The 19,315-nt window shown below is 54.5% G+C and overlaps 1 protein-coding gene across 8 annotated transcripts in view; it reads left to right on the top strand.

Annotated features, from left to right (window-relative positions):
* Positions 1 to 19,315, top strand: part of ASTN2 (astrotactin 2) — a 340,991-nt gene that overhangs the window by 105,174 nt on the left and 216,502 nt on the right. For all 8 annotated transcript variants that reach the window (XM_083807091.1, XM_083807088.1, XM_083807089.1 and 5 more), the window contains exons 4-5: positions 2,602 to 2,751; positions 10,944 to 11,051. In XM_083807091.1, coding sequence (XP_083663217.1) covers positions 2,602 to 2,751; positions 10,944 to 11,051 — 258 coding nt within the window. The remainder of the gene's footprint in view (positions 1 to 2,601; positions 2,752 to 10,943; positions 11,052 to 19,315) is intronic.

Here is a 19,315-nt window from a genome sequence, read left to right as displayed (position 1 = left end):
AGTGATAACCCCCCCCCGGGAGGCGTAAAAGCCAAGCACGTGTGGCTGTGAGGTCTCCGTCCACCCTTGGCAGTGTGTGCATGTCAGCGGGGGGAAGGCCAGGCTGCAGTGTGTGGGGGCCTGGGTCTGCTGTGGTGGGCACCCCCAGGCTCAGTAGGGTCCTGCCAGCCTCGAGCAGTGTGGTGCATGCTGACGTTGATGGCTGTTGTTGTCTTCTCTCTCTTTTTGTCGTGGCTGGCAGTGTGTGAAGGGTCCTCCCTTAATCCTTGACCCCCGGTGCTGTGCCGCTTTAAGCCAAGCTACCTTTCACTTGTCAGTGAGGGTTTTCTTCTGGGTCTGCCCCCCCGGCCAGATCAAATTCCTTTTGCTGAGATCACGTTGGCACACGGTTTTTCGTATTTTTCTGCATTGCTCCAGACCCCAGAGCTCAGGGGTAGAAAGGCCACGGATGTGCCAGTGCACGCGGGCTGAGTGGTCAGCCCTTTGGGTTTTCTCTCTCGTTCCTGGAGTTAGACTGAATATCCATAGCGTTGCAAATAGCTGGTGGCTGCCATGGCCATCTCCCCGTGACCACACCACCTCTTCCCTGCTCCTGGCAGGGCAGGCAGCTCCTGCTCCCTTCCCCTGCTCCCCCCGCAGATGAGCACACGAGCGGATGCCTCTGGATGGCTGTGGGCGGACGTGCAGAGCACAGTGGCCAGGAGGGGTACGGTCACCACGTGCCTCGTTGCTCCTCTCAGCCAAACGGGGGACGTGCAGGAGCTGCGACCTCGCCGTGGTTCCTCGTGAGCTGCAAGCACATCTCCACCTCCTCCTCCCTCGGTGCTCTCCTGGCCTCCTTTCAGTAAATAATCCTCAGCCGCGCGGGTCGTGCGATCCCTGCTCCGCCGGCACGTGTGCTGCGCTGCGCAGCCCCGAGGTCCACAGGAGTTGCCAGCTGCTGGCGGGGAGGCGCCGCCACGCAGCTGCTGGAGGAGGTCACGGACGTGGGCATCCTGCAGGCACCGCGCCGGGGGCTGGGACGTGCCTGCTGCCGGCCGCCGCTCCCGCAGCATCCGTCCTCGTGCTGGGATGCGTGCTGTCGGGAATAGCGCAGGATGGCGCGAGGTGCTCTTCTGGGACCTTTCCCTGCTCTTCAGTTCCCCCAGGGTGATGTCCGAAGGGGGATCCAACACCGCAGGGTCCCGCGGTGTTTGCTGTAAATCCCAGGTTTGAAGGCTCTCCTCTCAGGGGGCTTTGGGGGGCTCTGAGGTGTGGTGCCTGGGGCACCCTGATGTCAGATGATGGGAAGGTGCAGTGTGGCTGCTCCCTGAGGCCACCGTCTCTCTGGAGCTTTCCTGAAATGGTTCCCACCTCCCATGCTCACAGGGCAGCGAGTCCTGGTGCCTGCTGTCTGTGCGGAGGCGCTGCGAGGTTGGAAGCCCTCGCCTGGAGCTGGCACGCTTTGGCCTCCTCTGCTCCCTGCCTCCCGCTGTCCTCCTTGGCAGTGCGGGGAGGAGGATGCTCTGCCTGCTGGGTGCTGTGCTCGGGGCTCTGCATGGCCGCTTTTGGAGCCTTCTCTGTCTCCTTCTGAAAGCCAAATCCTTGCCTAGGGTTACAAATGCCCTGTCCTGCCCGACCGCCTCCTCACTGCGCACTACCACGGGCACCCCACGTGCTGCTCAGGGGATCGGAGGCCGCGGCACGGGGCAGCCGCGCACCCCGAGCCCCTCCTGGTCCCGCACAGCTCTGCCGGGGCCACGGGCCCAGGGGCTGCGGCGGGTCCGGGCGTCAGCTGGGGAGCCCCGAAATGCCGGGGCTGATCCCCAGGTGGGCAGGACGTGGGTGGTCTGCACCGGCCCCCCACGGGAGCGCTGCGGGCAGGGCGAGCTTCTTGAGCCGATCTGAGGCCCCAGGACCCTTGCGATGGGGACGGAGCCAGAGGTGGTGTCCTGCTAACGGGTTTGTTCGGGGAGGTGACAGAGGCGGAGCTGTTTGTTAAACCCGGGCGACCTCTGTGGCCTTCCGAAGGGCAGACCTTTTGATCCTGAATTTCATCTTTGCCGTTTGCAAGTGTTTTCATTGCTTCTACCTGCTGTGGCAGGTTTGGTAGGGCAATTCTGCTTTTTTTGGGGCTTTTGTTTTTCTTAAAGGTATTTCTGGGTGCTGGGGGGGTGAGAACAGCAAGGGCAGCTGCATAAATATCAGCAAGCTGTGGCCTGCCGTGGTGCCTCGAAGCAAAGTCTTTTCCGGGCTTGAGCAGTGTAAATGGAGAACCCAAAAGCTGCTAAGCCCGAGGTCCGTGTGGTGCCGGTGGGGTCCCTGCCTGCTTTAAACCCTTGGGGTAGGGCTTCCGAGTGCAGGAAGGGGCAAGGAATGATCAAAAGAGCTGTAAAGCGGCATGAAAAAAAAAAGTTATTTCTGTAAACTCATCCTTTGCTTGTTTCTGTGTTTTTGGGAAGGGTTGGGAGGTGCTCTCTGGGTTCCTGCGGGTGACCTGGCAGGCCGGCCGTGTCCCATGCTGACGCGAGGGGCTCTGGCTCCCTGAGGAAAGGGGCAGTGCTGGTGGGGCTGCGGGCGCTCGGGCACCTTCTAACGGCGGTCCCTTTGCCGGTGTTGCAGCTCCCGAGGTGACGCAGGAGACGGTGGAGTCCCTGATGCAGAAGTTCAAGGAGAGCTTCCGCACCAACACGCCCATCGAGATCGGCCAGCTCCAGCCCGCGCTGCGCAGCACCTCCGTGGGGAGACGCAAACGCCGGAGCCGGCCCCGAGGTAGGCTGCTGCTGGGGATGTGCCGCGTCCAGGTGGCTTGGCCCGGGGGTAAAGGCACGAGGGAGCAAGGGGAGCCCCGGAGCTCCTCGGCGGGGGGGTGAGGAGGGGAACCCCCCGCAGCATCCTCCGCGTGGCCTGGCGGAGGTGGGTGGGCGCGGTGCCACCCCGCGTCCTCCCCAGGGATGTGTCTGGGTCGGGCGTGAGGCTGCTCCCTGCCCAGCCGCCCTGCCTAGCCCAGGCGGTGGGGGAGTGAAATGCCATTCCGTGGCAAGGCTTCAGTTTGGAGAAATGGCTGAGGGAGGCTCATTTTGGATGTAGCTTGCATCCCTGGGACCTCTCCTCGCCGCGCTCTGGCAGTGCTCGGAGTATTTTGGTTATTTTGCACTGATTTTAGGGGTCACGCAGAGGGCGGGAGCAGCATTTTAGGGCACTGCAAAGCGCGCTGGGGTGCTGGGCTTGGTGTAGCTTTAGCAACCCGGCTGGAGCGAAAGGAGAAGGTGGGCTGGCACAGCCCCGGGGCAGGATTTGGCCCCACGGCTGGGCAGGAGGGTGCCTGGCCACGGCTGGCCAGCACGCTGCGGGGAGCTAGGGAGGAAATACTTCGCTTTCTGTTTACTCTTGGTTTTGTTTTTCATTTATTTATGAGTCTGAAATGTGATCTTTTATTCTGGATACATTTTCCTGCAATACAGGCCTGGAGAGAGCTTTTTTTTTTTTTTTTCAGCTCTGCCCATAAATTATTCACTTAGTGTGAAGAAAATGTTCTGACTCTTTAACTGGTTTAAATTATTTGGTTTGTTTTCTAGTAGTTATTCAAATCCGTATATCTGAATTTTAGCATATGCGGGGGGGGGATATGTTTTAGGGTCCACAGTGACTGTCTGCTGAAATTACCCTGATTTTTTTAAAAAATTATTTATTATTATTATTTTATTTCCCTTTAAAGCACATGTAGGCAAGAGGCTTTTTGGTCATTAGTGAGGCACATCGATTAATCCTCACTGAGCTGGGAGGACACACGACGGGCACTGCTGCAGCCAGCCCCCAGCCGAGGTGCTGAGCCCCCCGTCCCTGGGGAGACGTCTCCCCCAGCTCCCTGCTGGTGCTCGCTGCCTCCCAGCGAACCCTCGGCACCTGCCCGAGGGTGCCCCAGGGCAGGCTGAGATCTTCTGGGTGTCCTCGGGAAGATCTCCCAGGCAGGAGGAGGTCTCTTGCACGCCCCTGGAAGGTCCCCAGGAGCATGTTTGGCCAGACCCATGCTGTAAAAGGGATTTTTTTTGCCTTGGGGCTTTGCTGCGGCTGTCTGTGCATCCAGCAGGGAGCGGGGACCCCTTGGGGGCAGAGCGCGCCCAGCTGCCTGGCCCCAGATCTGCCTGCCCTGCCCCTTGCTGTGCTTTGCTCTCTCACAGGCGTCTGTCCCCTCGGGGGCTCTGGGCATGCGGTGTGCCGGGGGGCCCCTTTCAGCAGCGGGTTCTTGGGCTGGAGGAGGGGGAGACTGGGGCTGGGAGGTGAGCAGGGTGCCTGCACCCCGAGCTTTCTGGGCTGGTGGCTGCGTGGGGCTCTGCTCCTCCCTGAAGTGCTCACGCTGGTGGTTGTGTGCACCCTCGGACATGGTGGGGAGCTCTAGGGCGTAACAGGCCCCGTACACGTTAGGGGGAGATTTATGGGAGTCCTCCCTGACAAAATTTCAAAGGCTTAATCATCAGAAATCGCCAGAAGAGCCCTGAGAACCAAGGCAGCTCCGGCAACTCCAGCAAAGAGCTCCCAGCGGCCCCATCCCCTTCCCTACCGCTTCCATTTCTGTCTGCACATGAAGCGAGGCCGGGCGCTGCTGCGGGGTCGGGAGCGATGTTTCCACGCCGCCTCCGCTCCCCTCCCGTTTGGAAATTTGGGTTTTACAGCCGGCGTTAATCGTCCCTCCGGCGGGCGAGCGGTTGGAGCGCTCCCGCACATGAAGATGAAGGTTAAACGATGATATCACAACTTAGGATGTTTGCATTTTACATCCAACTGCAAACACAAACCCTTCGCCTCATTAATCCTTTGCAATCCATTTTTTTTTTCCCTCTCTCTAAATGAAATTGTCCGTTTGGGATGCATTTATTTCCCCCTAACAGCCACATGACAGTTCTGCTGATGGAGTTTGCATCCAACTTTGTTACTGGGTAGTGACAAGTTGGCCTGACGGATGCGTGTGTGTAATTATTTCCTCGCGGTTCGATTTAATTAATGCTTAACCTCATCAGAGTCCTACAGTTGGAGTGCTCTCTCTGCAGGAACTGCTCTCAGCAAAAGGATTTCCTCCTTTGTAGAAGGGCTCCAAAAAGGCTCCGAGTGCCTCACGGAAAGAAGGGAGGAATAGAACCGCAGTGGAAAACAAACAACCCGACACCCCAGCCCAACACAAACACAGCTCGGATAAGCTCTGCCTTGCTTCGCTTCCCCCCTCTAAGTGCATTTAAACTGCTGCCTATTGCCTGTCATTAAATCTGGTGCCGCACTAAGTGTTTCTAACAGCTCTGGGAAGGGCCGTATTTTATCAAGATTTGCTCTTTAAAAAGCAAACCAAAAACCAAAAAAAAAAAGCACAAACCCCCTCTCTATTTACAGTACCATGTATCTTTTTTTTTGTGTGTGTGTAATGCCTTTTTCATACAAACTTTCTCCCCAAACACTTTTATTGAGTGGGGCATATTTAGGGGTTGTAAATAATACAGGGAGCGGGGATAACCGGGGTGCAGGTGCAGAAGTGGGACTTCACCGAGCTCTGGGGTGGGTCAGGACGGGCTCCGTGCTGTGTGGGGCCACATTCAGGAGCCGGTCACCCTGGTCTTTGGGGTCCAGGGCTGGTCCCCGAGCTGGGAAGTCGATCTCGTGGGGGCGTTGGGTTTCTTTGCACATCCTTTAGTCCCGCGGTAGAACAGAGCTGTTGGTGTTGGCCTTGGCTTGGGAGCTGCGCTGAGCTCCTCGGGTTCGGTGTTCTGCCGGGAGCAGTGGTGGCTCTGCCGGTCTCGTGTGGATGTAGCGCGTGATGCACACCGCCAGCATCCCTCGGAGGTGAGAAGGAGGGCTTTCTAAAATCAGATGGAGGGGAAAAAAATGAAACTACTCTTCCAGCCCAGCCCCCTGTTATCAGGATGCCCATTAATTACGGCGCTAATTGGAGCAGCCTCGTTGTCTTGGGCCTCACCTCCCTCCACTTTTCCAAGGCGGGGAGACCAGCCGTGCTGCCTCACGCCTGTCCCCGCACGTTCCCCAGCCTGGTGTCCCCAGGGGCTGGGCTGTCCCCAGGGGAGCAGCAGGACAAGGGTCGGGCTGCGCAGCCAGCCGGGGTGCGCTGGGTGAGGCCGGGGCTCCGAGCGGGGTCTGGTGCCCTCTCCTGGGGTAGGCACTTAAAAGCACCCTGGCCGCTGTCACATTTTGTATTGGTAAAAAAAAGAAAATCATTTGCTTTATTTGCTGTATTTGTAAAAATCATCATAGTGTTGGTAAAAAGTACCCCGAAGTGCAACGTCGTGGTGGGGCTGGTGGCCAGGGTGTCCTGTCCTCTGTGCGCAGCGCATCTCACCGTCCTTGGTCAATGGGAAAGCTCCGTGGTGCTTTCCCCTTTTAAAATAAATAAGCGATTAACAGGTTGTTGGGCCCAAGACCTGATTTAGTGTTGGTCAGGGCTGTGTCTCAATACATTTTAGAGGTCTCCCCCGTGCCATAACTTACCAAAAGTTACGCAGGCAGGGCTGGGCTGGGGCAGGCTGTCCCATCCCCGCTGCGTTTGCGATTCCTTTCCTTTGCCCCCCATCCCGTGGAGCTGTTTGTTTTGCTGGAGAGGTTTCTGGGGTTCCACCAGGGCATTTGCTTCATCCGGGTCAAAGCGTCCAGCTCCCCTCGGCTGCTCCTTGCTGAAGGTGGACCCCGAGGTGCCCCCGTGGGCTGCGCGAGCGCTGCTGCGCTGGAAGGCCTGGGAGGGAGCTGCGCACGTCCTGGGGTGGCGCTGGACACATCCTGCTGCAGGAGCGTGGCGTGGTCTAGCGAAGGGACAGTGAAGATCGATGAGAAGGAAGAATTGTAATTAACTGGGAACTGTGCTGTGTGTGTGTGCGTGTGTGTGTGTGCACACGCCTGCTGCAATGACAAACTGAGCAGAGTGCGTCGTTTTCGTAAAGGCTCCTTCCTCTGTCATTTTTGCACTGATTGTCCACGTTTCGAAAGAAAATGTTTGTCTGCTTTTTTTCCCCTCTCCACTTCTAATTTACCTTTCTCCGGGCACGTTTGCGTAGGCAGCTTTTCAGATTCATGGTGTGCTTTTGGGGGGTAAATAAATTCACCTGAAACTGCCCACCTACCTAGTTGTGTGGCTCCAGCTTGTGGCACGGGCAGCTGCTGCCATCCTGCAGGGAGGTCGTGGGCAGCGAAAGCTGCGGGGTCAGGGCTTGGCCCCCTTTTTGGAGGGGAGGGATGTGGGAAACCCTTTTGCATCGTCAGGCAGAGCCGTGGTTGTGAGAGCCTCCGACGGGAGCTGCCCGAAGAGCTCCCGGTTGTTATTTCGTTATTTTAACTCAGCTGTGATCTGCTCTGTATCACCGGTCGTGTCTGTGGGAAGCTCCGTCACCTCCTGACTTCGGGGAAGGGATTTAAAATTTCACGTTTGCTTTTATTTTGTTTTATGTTTTTTTGTTTTTTTTTTTTAATGCCAGAAACATGCATTTAAAAAAACACACGTGGATCTGGCCAGCAAAAAGGCTTTCGGGAGGACAGAGCCTGCAGCTCCTGCGTTTTGCTTCCTTAGTTTTTGCTCGGCAGCTGAACCTCTTAAAAGAAAAATTCCAAAAAATCTGCACCCTCCTGGCTGCTTTATGTCCCGTCACCCGTGGAGGGGCTGTGGGGGTGCTGGTGGCTCTGCCACCCCCCCGAGCAGCCTGGGGGAGCAGTGCTGGGGCCGCTTTGCAGCGCACCTGGAGCCCTGGGATCTGTGCACGTGCACTCGGACACCCCAGGCGCCCAAATTACAGGGGCTCTGCAACCCCGGCTGGGCTGTAAGGCGTACTCATTAACGCCAGGCTCTTTAATTATGTGTCCGCGGGATGTGTTTGCGTTGGATCCTTGCCTCGCTCCGTCTAAATGAACGTCTGAGTCAGAAACAGCAGCGCGCCCCCTGCCCCAGCGCGGGGCTGAGCCGGGATCTGTTGGAGGGGATTAAAGAGCTTGTAAATCTGCAAACAGGATTAGCGAGGAGAGCACCTTCATTGAGACATCTGCCTGTCGCCGCGGGGCCGGGCCCAGCCGCGGGGACGTGGGCGTTCGGGTGCTTTCCCAGTGCCGTCCTTCTGGTCCGGTTTCATCCTCAGGTGCGGGTGGGAAGGGACGGCGCAGCGGGTGCTGCGGGTGTGCCGCTGGGTGCGAGCCTCGGGGGAAATCAGCAGCGGGGCTCTGTGAGTCCTTTCAGAGCAGTTTGCTGTGCTTTGGAGGTGTAAACCTCTAAAATGGGTGTCAAAATATTGCGGACTCTTTTTTTCGGTATGTTTTTTGGGAGCTGAGCGCGGCGTCAGGTCTTATTTCCTGAAAAGCTCCTGTGCAGTGCTGCGCCGCGGGGAGCCCAGGCAGCCCGTGGGGCGCTAGCACAGCCTGGCCGCTGCGTTGCTGGTCCCAGGCGCCTCGCGGTTGTTGCTCCCATGTCGAAGGGACTCTCCCCGCTGAGCGCCTTGCTCTGCGTTGGGATCGGTTGCGGTGATCAGGATCTCTTTTCCCTCGCTGGGCATTTTCCTCCCAGCGGCCGCAGGCAGATGGCAGCAGCGCCGGTGCTCTGGGCCCCGAGCATCCCGGCCCAGCTCCACGTGCTGGCAGCAGCCCCCGACCCGCAGCCATTCCGGGGGAGGCTTCTGCAAAACCCTGGGGCCGTCCAAGTGTGAAATCAGACCCGTGGTGGAACTGGTCACGAACGGCACTGCTCCATCCTGCGTGCTCCAGAACCCAGAAAACCACGGCCAAAATGAATTCCGGTGTCCCCAGCAGCTGGGATGGATGAAAGCACTTCCCTGCAGCCGCTTCCCTGCCCCAGTGCTGTGATTCCTCCCCGGGCACCGCACGTTGGGTCGGCGGAGACGTGTCTGCTGTGGGCTGGCACGGGTCCCCACCTCTCGTACTTCGACATCCTGCATGGTTCTGGGTAATAAGAAAATGCAATATTGCTGTCACCAGCCCACCGAAGACATCCAGCCTGAGTAATTTAACGTGTCAGAGCCATCCATCACGGCGACGCAGCCGGCAAACAAACGCAGGGCAGCTGCAGGGGCTGGGATGCGGGCTGGCAGCCCTTGTTGGTGTTAGAGCGGGGCCGGGCCAAGCAGAACCCGACCCCCTTCCCTTCCTCGGCTTTCCCTGAGGGGTTTTGCTCGGGTTGCTGGTTTTGCAGCTGCACCCCTGCTGTAGCCGTTCCTGCTGCCCCAGCAGTATTTGCTGCTCCCTGCTGGCCCTGGCGTTTGCGGCAGGCACCAGCAGCTGGGGCGGTGGGGTGGGGGGGACACCGAGGTCCTGGGTTTGGTGGCCAGGGGGGCACAGCTGTGACGGGGGTCCCAGCCCCGCAGCCAGTGGCATCAGCCCTGATCGCTGCTCTCTGCTGCATTAGCACATTCCTGCTGCTTGCTGTCTTTTTAGAACCCTAATGAAAATACCCAGGTAACACCAGGTAATTAATGGCTACGCTTTAGGGCCCTTCGTCACACGTGGCAGTAAAACAGCAAACACCCGGCAGCGTTTACGGCGGCGGGGATCATCGCCCAGCCCTTCACTGGCCGCTGGGCTTCTTGCTTCACCTCGGTGCTTCTCACGGTGGGCACTGCCCGGCTCCAGGCATCCGAGAGCTGCTCCTGTGCCTGTCTGCATCCCTCTCCTTTCATCCAGGGGAAAAACCTGTGGTCAGCGTCTGTCCCCTGCCCCTGGGCACCGCTGGGTCCCAGTGGGGCTGCAGAGGGGATGCTTGGCAGGGCTGCAGCCCGTGGACCTGGGTCAGATTTTCCCCCTGATGAGAATATGCCGTATTGCTTTTACCACGCAGCCTTGCCCCTCAGAACCTCAGTCTCTGCGTCCTGAAGTGGGATCTTTGCTGTGATGAGGAGGTCTGAGGAGGGACAGGTGTGGCTTGCGCTGAGGCTGTGAAGTCCCCAGACCTACGTGCAAGCGCTGAGTCCTCCCGGCTGCTTGCAGGAGGAAAGGAGCTGCTGGGGCTGCTTCCCTTCCTTCCCCAGCTGCCCTGAGGGTGCTGCGTGGGGTCAGGACACGGAGGGGTAGGAGCACGTCCCCCTGTGCGGGAGCTCCGGGCTGCCCCCGGGGCTCTGCCTGCCCACCTATCACCCTGGCGATGAAGAATTTCACAGGGCAGAAGGCAGCACTTTCATTTTCTGTTCTCCTGCCAAGAAATTGTGCTTCTGCCTAGAATAAAGGATTTTTAAAAAACACTAAAATATTTTAATGGCAGTTTAAAGGGCCACTGTCAACCCCCAGCGACCTCTTTGCTCAAAACTTCGTTAGGATTGCAGGCTTTCTGCCAGTCAGCTTGTGCTGATTGTCAGATGCCCGTTCCTCCCTCGCAGCTGGGCACTGGCCCAGGGAGGCGGGGGGGTCCCTCAGCGTCCCCAGGTCCCTCAGCAGGTGGACCTCGATGCTTGAGAGCCAGCCCAGCGCGTTGTGGAGCTTGTGCCAGATATTTATGGTGTTGGAGCCTGGTAGGCAGCGTAAGGATGTGTGCTGCTGGCTGTCCTGTGGCTGTTGGGTGAGCTGATGCAGCGGGGAGGGGGAACAGACCCCCACTCCGTGGTGGGGGCCCTGAAGGCACCGTTAATGCTCCTGAGCGCTGTATTCATCCTCTCTCTTCTCTCTGCTGCTTTTTCTTTGAAACAAGCACCTGAGAAGTCACCGTGCTTCACCGCGTGGGTGTCTTTGGGGACAGCAGAGGTTTTCTTTGTAAAAATACATGCAAGAAGCACCAGTGCTTACGCTGCGATGGGGTCCTGATGAGGGTACCAGCAAAATCCCAAGTGGCCGCGGTGCCCAGCTGCTTCTGGTGACCCCAAGCAGAGCCCCGGTGCGGGGAGCGGTGGCAGCTGGCCAAAGGCACCAGCCGTGCGGGGGTGCTCGCTGCTTCCACTGCTGCACGCCCCAGCTGACAGCGCTGATCTTTTCTGCTCTGCTGCTTGCAGGTGGGATCGGGTTTGGACGCGCCAAAGGGAACTCGGGCTCGGAGGCAGACGATGAAACCCAGCTCACCTTCTACACCGAGCAGTACCGGAGCAGGAGGCGAAGCAAAGGTAAGAACGAAATAGCCACCCATGACGTGAATGGGTGTAAGAGAGAAAAAATAGTTGAGCACCGTGGCTGTACCTTTGGGCGATGCCGTCTGTTGCCACACGACTGTGGGTGAGGACCGTGAGAGCAGTCTGTATTGGTGAGGATATCCCAAGATGCGCCATGTCCGCGATGCAGCAGGGTGCAGGATCTATCAGGATCTATCAGTAACGTTTCCCAGCGGTGTTGTTGGGGTGCTTAGTTTCTCTGATTGTTTCTGGCGTCGGTTACGTTAAATATTTCAGCAGCCCAAGCAGTGGCTCCTGAGCCCCTTTCCCACATCCCACTACCAGGCCAGCGCCGGGGTGGCTCAGGGGCAGCGTTTTTTTTGGGTACTGCTCTTCTGCCTGGGACTTCCTGTGCAGCACCTGCCCGATAGGGAATTCCCGTGCTCCCTCCCAACACAGAGGCAGTTAAAAGGAACGAATCCAAAATGAGGGCCAGGGAAAGGATCTGTAGACCAGAGTTTTGTGAGTTAGAAAAGCTGAGATATGGAGCTACTGGCTGTAGTTTGAAACGAGTGTCCGTGTTTCCTGTGGTGACACAATACCAAAGCATTTTGTCCAGTTCCCAGTCTTTTTGGAGGAGGACAGTGCAAGCCTTGCTGCTGCTGCGTTTGCAAAATTGCTGTTGGGAAATAACTCTGTTGGGAAGCAATTTAATAATTGCGCAGGGGGTCTGCTCCCTCCGTTTGTTTTCCATAGTAAGCCAGGCGTCGGCAGAGAGCAGCGAGCTAGGTAGGTGCTTGCGCCCAGCGCCGCAAATGCAGCTCCATTTGTTTCAGTGATTAGGCATTCAGATAAATGTTCACAATGTGTTTAATTTGAATGTGAAATTACCTCAACACCTATGATCAGCTTGATGATTGCACACTGCAATAAACACACATGTGCGTGGCGTATGGCATTCGTTCCTGCTGAAATGCAAGGAATGTTGGTTTTATTTTTTTCCCCCAGCATGTTTTAGAAGCATGAGAAATTCCCACGGAGTTTAAAAGGAGCTTGTGATGAAAAGCAGGGAGAGAAATCAAGACTTAAGTTACTTGTTGCAGTATTAGTATAGATGGATTAAGAGTGAAAAGATTTTTTGATGCCTGTTTTAGAAAACAAGGAAGAAATTGGTTGTGTGGCAAACTAACAGTTGTTTTTTCAATGAGTTACTTTGAACTCCTGGGCCGTGGGCAACTCCATGGGTGCTTTGGAAAAGTTGCTGAGGTTGGGGTTTGGTTTTTGTTTTGCTGGCAAGCGGGAGGTGGTGCCCAAGCAAGGAACAGAAAATTGTGTTTGAAGGAAAACAAACAAAGCTTTGCTTTCCTGGTGCCCTTATACCATCCCCATTAGGTCAAGTGCTCTGCCAGTGCCTTGAAACATGCTTGCACTGTGTATACCCAGTACAAAGATATTCTTCCTGACATGAACGTTGGCTTTGGGTTGTTCGTTTATGCTTCTTGTATGCAAATATAAAGGAACAGATAAATGGGAAGAATACATTTATTTTTCTTTGAAAAAGGAGTTGTTCACCTGGGAAGCTTTGATGACCGGCTTTGAGGGGAGCTCAGGAGGCAGAGCTGGTTTTTAGGTCTTTGTTAGGGCTTGAGTGATGCTGCATAAAACAACTTTGTTTGTGTTCAGTAATGGGTAGACAAGGGAATTGTCTTGCATAAAGTCCCTAATGTATTTTCCCTCCCGTTTAGGTAAATTTTGCCATTGCAGCATCCTTGAAAGGAATTTTCCATTATCCTTTCATTGACTTCTCTATCCCTTGTGGAAGGAAAGCAATAGCTTAGTAGGAAGCCACAGTACCAAACTCATAATTACAAGTTCAGCAAAGATCCATAATTGGACAAGATCATAATTCTAATAGAGAAAGACGCATCGTCAGATACAGTTAATTCTTACAATGATGTTCCCATATTGATTCTGCAATGGTTGTTGTCATTGCTGGTGCCGTGAGATAGTCATCAGGTACGAGGAGAGAAATTCCTCGTGACTCCTCTCCTCAGCCTAGGTTTTTCAGGATTGAGCATAATTACTGATGCCGTCGAGTCATTGATCCCAGCTGATGTGATGGGAAGTTTCCACTTAGGTGTTGTGTGGGTTCACTTTGACTTTGTGCTGTGTCAAAGCAGGCTGGTTAAGTGGTTGTAGGCTTTATTTTTCTGCTATAGAAGAAAGGCTGCAGGTTTCATGAGGCCCATGGGTGTGCTTGACAAGGTAAATTAGCAGGATGTTCCCACAGGTAAATACTGAGCGAGGGCAAGCTCGCTGTACTGTGATCGGTCTGGCTGCTCTGTTATCTCAGCAGCAGCAGACATTGACATCTGGTTTTCAGTATGGGAATGCACGGAGGAGTAACGCTGGTGAGGCCAGCAGCAGAGCTAGGAACACTGCTTGTCTGCAGCCCCCAGTATGCTGCAGCATGTGTCTTCCCAGCTTTAAGGGCTGTAGGATCCACTACACCAATGTCCACCTGCTTTTAGAAACTCCCCAGAGAAGTTAGTAGGGGGAAGTGTGAGAAAGCAAAAGAGGACTTCCTGTGGACCTTCAGCCATTGTCTGCCTGTTGGGCAGACAAACTCCCAAACCCCCTTTGGGAGCCTTTACGCAACCCCACAAACAAGAGGACACTGTGCTTTTTCTCCTTTCAAACAACCCCAAAGAAAACCCTAAACCTAACCTTAATTAGGACCCTAAAAAACACGTATGGCGCCACTTTCTCCCATCAAAAATTGCTCCCAACGGAAGCCTTTGTGTACCTCTGAACTCCCTTGGGGAGCCTTCACGCAACCCCACACACAACTGGAGACTGCACCTTCTCTCATTCCAAACAACCTTAAATGTACCCCAAACCCGAACCCCAACCCTAACACTTACCCTAACCTTAACCTAACCATAACCCGAACACTAACTGCGGAGCTAACCTAAACCTAAACCTAACTCTAACACTAACCCTAACCCTAATGGCGGAGCTAATCCTAACCCTAACCCTGAATATAACCCTAACCCTAACCGAACCCCAACCCTAACCCCCACCCTAACCTGAACCCAAACCCTAACCGTAACCCTAACACTATCCCTAATACTAACCCCTAAAACCTAACCTTAACCCTAACACAAACCCTAACCCTAAAACTAATGCTAATTCTAAACCAAACCCTAAACCTAACGCAACCCCAAACACAACACGACTCTGTGCCTTCTCTCTTTCCAAAGATCCCTATTGCTAAACGTAACCTTATGCATAAACCTAACCTAACCCTGACACTAAACCTCATGGCAGAGGGAACCCTATATCTAACCCTAACCCTCACCCTAAACCTAAGCCTAACCCTAATCCAAACCCTAACACTAACCTAAGCCTAAACCTAACGGCGGAGCTAACCCTAACCCAAACCCTAACCCTAAACCTAACCCTAACGCTAACCCTAACCGTAACCCTAACCCTTGCCCTAACCCTAACCCTAACCCTAACCTGACCCTAACCCTAACCCTAATCATAAACCTAACCCTAACCCTAACTCTTCCCCTAACCCTAATAGCGAAGTTAACCCTAACAATAACCCTAACGATAGACCTAACCCTAACCAATAAACCCTAACCCCCACCCTAACCCTAAGCATAACCCTAAGCCTAACCCTAACCCTAAGCTAAACCCTAACCCTAAAACAAAAGCTAACCCTAAACCTAACCCCTCCCCTACCCCTACCCCTACCCCTACCCCTACCCCTAACCTACCCCTAAGGCTAACACTAACCCAAAGGCCCTAACCCTAATCCTAAACCTAATGGCAGAGTTAACCCTAATCCTAACACTAAAGCTAACCTTAACCCTAACCCGGACCCTATCCCTAATTCTAACCCTTACCATAACCTATCCCTTGCCCTAACCCTAACCTGAACCCGAGCCCGAACCCTAACCCCAACCCTGACCCTACCCTAAACTAACCCTAACCCTAACCCTAAACCTAACCCAAACCCTACAACTAACGCTAAGCTAAACCGTAACGCTAACCCTAACCCTTATCCTCAGCCTAACCCAAAAAGTAAGCCTAACGCTAACCCTAAACCTAACCTCCCACCCTAACCCTAACCCTAATAATAAACCTAACCCTAACCCTAACTCTAACCCTAAACCTAACCCTAACACTAACCCTAAACCTAACGCTAACCCTAACCCTAAACTACCCCTAAGCCTAATACTAACCCAAAGGCCCTAACCCTAACCCTAAAAGTAATTGTAACCCAAACCCAAACCCTAAACCTGACCCTAACACTAACCGTAACATACCCGTAACCCTAATCTTAACCCTAAACCTAATGGCAGAATTAACCCTAACCCTAACCCTAAGCATAATCATAAACCTAACCCTAACCCTTCCCCTAACCCTAATAGCCAAGTTAACCCTAACCATAAAACTAACCCTAACTTTAACCCTAGCCCCCACCCTAACCCTAAACCTAACCCTAACCCTAACCCTAACCCTAAGGTAAACCCCAACCCTAACCCTCATGCTAACCCTAACCCGAAAGTTAACCCTAAACCTAACCCTAACCCAAACCCCCACCCTAATCCTAACCCCCAACCTAACCCTAACCCTAATCATAAACCTAACCGCAACCCTAACCCTTACCCTAACCCTAATAGCGAATTTAACGCTATTCCTAGCCCTAAACCTAACCCTAAACCTAACCCTCACTCTAACCCTAACCCTAAGCCTAACCCCTAAACACTAAACCTACCCCTAACTCAAACCTTAACCCTGAACCTCAACCTAACTTTAACCCTAATGAAACCGCGTACACAACAGGATTCCGTGCCTTCCCTCTTTCCAAACAACCCTAAATGTAACGCTAACTGGAACACTAAGCCGAACCCTAATTAGGACCCTAAAAAACACGTACGGCGCCACTTTCTCCCATCAAAAAGTGCTCCCGACGGAAGCCCTTGAGTACACCTGAACTCCCCTGGGGAGCCTTTACGCAACCCCACACACACCAGGACTCTGCGCCTTCTCTCTTTCAAAACAACCCTAAACATAACCCTAACTGTAAAGCTAACCCTAATCCTTATGGTGGATCTAACCCCTAAACCCTAACACTAAGCCAACCCCTAACCCTAACCCAAAACCTATCCTTAACCCTAACCCCTAAACCCTAACCCTAAGCCAAACCCTAATCCTAAACCTGAACCTAACTCTAACCCTAACGCAACCCCACACGCAACAGGACTCTGTGCCTTCTCTCTTTCCAGACGATCTGAAACGTAACCCTAACTGGAACACTGAGCTGAACCCTAATTTGGACCCTAGAAAACACGTACGGTGCCACTTTCTCCCATCAAAAAATGCTCCCAATGGACGCCCTTGAGTACACCTGAACTCCCTTGGGGAGCCTTTGCGCAACCCCACACACACCAGGACTCTGCGCCTTCTTTCTCTCCAAACCCTAACATCCGCATCCTGAACTTTAGTTATGACCCTAACAAAATACATACGTTGCCAATTTCTCCCACCTTATCTTGCTCCCAGCGGAAGCCTTTGGGTAGACCTTAACTCCCTTTAGGAACATTTACACAACCCCACGTGCAACGGGACTCTGCGCTTTCTCTCGAAACCCTAAGAACCCTAACCCCTGAACCTTAGATCCCTAACCCATTCCTTACCCTTACGCTTCCCCAGACCATCAGGTTTTTTCTGCCACTTGTCTCTCGTTGCTCATGTAACGCGCTGTCCTGTCCTGTCGTACGCTCCCGTCAGCTTGTGTTCCCATTGACACCGCTAGCAGTCGTTCTCTGCCTCCTGGTTCTCCTCCACCACTGTCGGCTGTTTAATTGCTTTGACACTCCCTGAAGTCTTTTGAAAGAGGAGGAGAGAAAGCTCCTTCCCTACTTCCAGGCACCTCTTTCATCTGGGTTCTGCCTTCCCGTACCTGTCACCTTCTCCCGTCCCAGTAACCTGCTTCTACCCCAGGAGACCCGCTCTGTACCCCAGGGATGGCAGGACGTGGTGTGGCGTGCCCTTGGGTTAGGTCTCCACGAGCGAGGCGCTCAGATCATTCCATAGCGCTCAGTGCCCTGGGATATTAGCACAAATTAGCAGAGTCCCGTTATGCGTCTTGGATTGGTGTCAACCACGTCTGCGTGCTTTTTGTGCCTTGATGGCTTGCAAAGTTTTCTGAGAGCTGTTAGAGAAATGAGAAGACGAGCTTTGATCTGCCTCTGTATTTGGTGTATAAAACAAGGCCTTTTGTAAGGGGATATTAGTTATTCAGGGGCTGTTACATGTGAGGAAGTTTCACTTTGATCCTCTCCTGTCTCCGGAGGCAGCAGATATTTATTTCATGGGGAACTAAACAAAAGTCAGAATAAAATTTGGGTAAGTCTCTCCGCACGCACGGCACCCTCAGCCCCACCAGGGACGAACAGCGGTGTGGGCAGCGTGTCACTGTGTCACCGTGCCACCGCTGGGGCCCTCGGCAAGCTGTGTCCCTGCTCTGAGCTGCAGCGGCCGCTGGACCACCTGCAGCCCTCGCACATCAGGGACACCGTCAGGGATCAAATGGGAAAGAAAAGGTGATAATGCAAACATGTCGTTTTTCGTTGCTTACACTGGCAAGAGGGAACAATCGGCCTGTCCTGTGCCTCCTGGTGTTGGGCTGCGCTTAGTGTGTCTTCTCCCAGGGCTGGCCGTGCCCCAGCTCCTGCAGCTTTGCTGCCTGCTTTTCCAGGGGGAAGGGAGCGCAGCCCTCCTGCCAGCACAGACAGGCGGGGAAGACCCGGTGGCTCGCACCTACTCGGCTGCTTCACGGTGTGCAGAACTGTGCTGCCGCCTGCAAGGTCGGATAAGAACACCCAAGAGGGGACAACCCCTGTGACCCAGACACCCCCACACCTCTGGGTAGCATTGTGATATACGTCCTTACCTCGCAGAGTGCTGGGGTGCACCCCCTGTCCCCCCATCCCACAGGACAGGTGCGGGATGCTGACTCCACATTCTTTCTTGGCTACCAAAGCTCTGTTGTGAACGCCACTTTTCCAGAGAGCAAACAAAGGTAGTGCTTTTTCACGATGGCTTATTTTGCATCAGCAAATAGCCGCCCCTGCACTGCTTTCCTTCACAGTTTGATGCCATTCCTGCAGGGGAGCTGAGTTTGGGCTGCTCCAGCAGCTTTTGGGGAAAGGGGCCGCCACGGGGAGCCAGCTGCAAAGCACGGGCTGGGGAGCAGAGGGGTCTGTAACTAAAGCAGTCCTGGTGCTGTGGCCGCCTCAGGCTCTTTAACATCCCCAGACTGTGCTGGAGATAACGGCTTTTACATCTGTTCCCAGCGGCAGCGTGGGCCTCTTTATTTATTTATTTATTTTTGATTGTATCTGATGCAGCCTCCGCGAGTAATTGAGTGTTTGAGAGTGAAAAATTATCTCTCCGGCTTGGCCCTTATCTTGACAGCAAAGCAGCACTTTTAATTTAATTTTGTTCAGAGCATGCGGGTAACAAATTTCACTAATCGCTCCGCTGTCGCCCTCCGCATGGTAACAAGTCTCTTGTTCCATGGGAAGTACAACACAAACACGGGGGGGGGGGGGGGGGGGGTTGGTTCACGGGTAGCGGAGAGGAGGACGTGTTGCGGTGCCGCTGCTCTCCCCACCCGGGGTGCGATTCATTCCTCTCGTTGCTTGAGCAGGGAGAGCAGAGGGAGGAGGCAGAGGGCAGCGTATGTCAGGGCTCTGCTGGGAAAGCTCACTCCTGTTGGGGAAACTGAGGCACTGCCATGCTCCAGCCCTGGGGAGCTCTTGCAGAGCAGAGGTTTTTATTGTGCGTCTGTTCCAGAAGGAAGGGAGGGGAGGAAAAAGTGTGTTTGTTAGCCTTTTTTTGCATGGCTGGCTTTGGAAATCCTAGCCCAGTTGGCTTGTGGCGTGGCCGCAGGGCAGCCTGGCTCTGCGGGCGGTGCCAAGGGCATGGTGGAGACCCAGCAGGGCCGTGGAGCGTTGCCCCACGGGCACCGCAGCCCCCGCTTCATCTCACCCCCAGCCTCCCCAGTCAGGCCGTCTGCCCAGCCCGGTGCTCGCTGAGAGCAATCCTCTCTGGGCTGTGACTTGGTGCGAGCTATTTTCTAGATAGTGATTACTTTTCTTTTCCTGGAGGAAATATGTTTTCATTGTGCTGTATTGAAAATTGCTTTCCATCCTCCTTGAAATAAAGCCTTCCACTCAGATTTGCCTTTGTGCTTGTAT

The sequence above is a fragment of the Anser anser genome (assembly GCF_964211835.1).
Source record: "Anser anser genome assembly, chromosome: 21".
Lineage (NCBI taxonomy): Eukaryota > Metazoa > Chordata > Aves > Anseriformes > Anatidae > Anser > Anser anser.
This window is presented reverse-complemented; position numbering and strand designations above follow the sequence as displayed.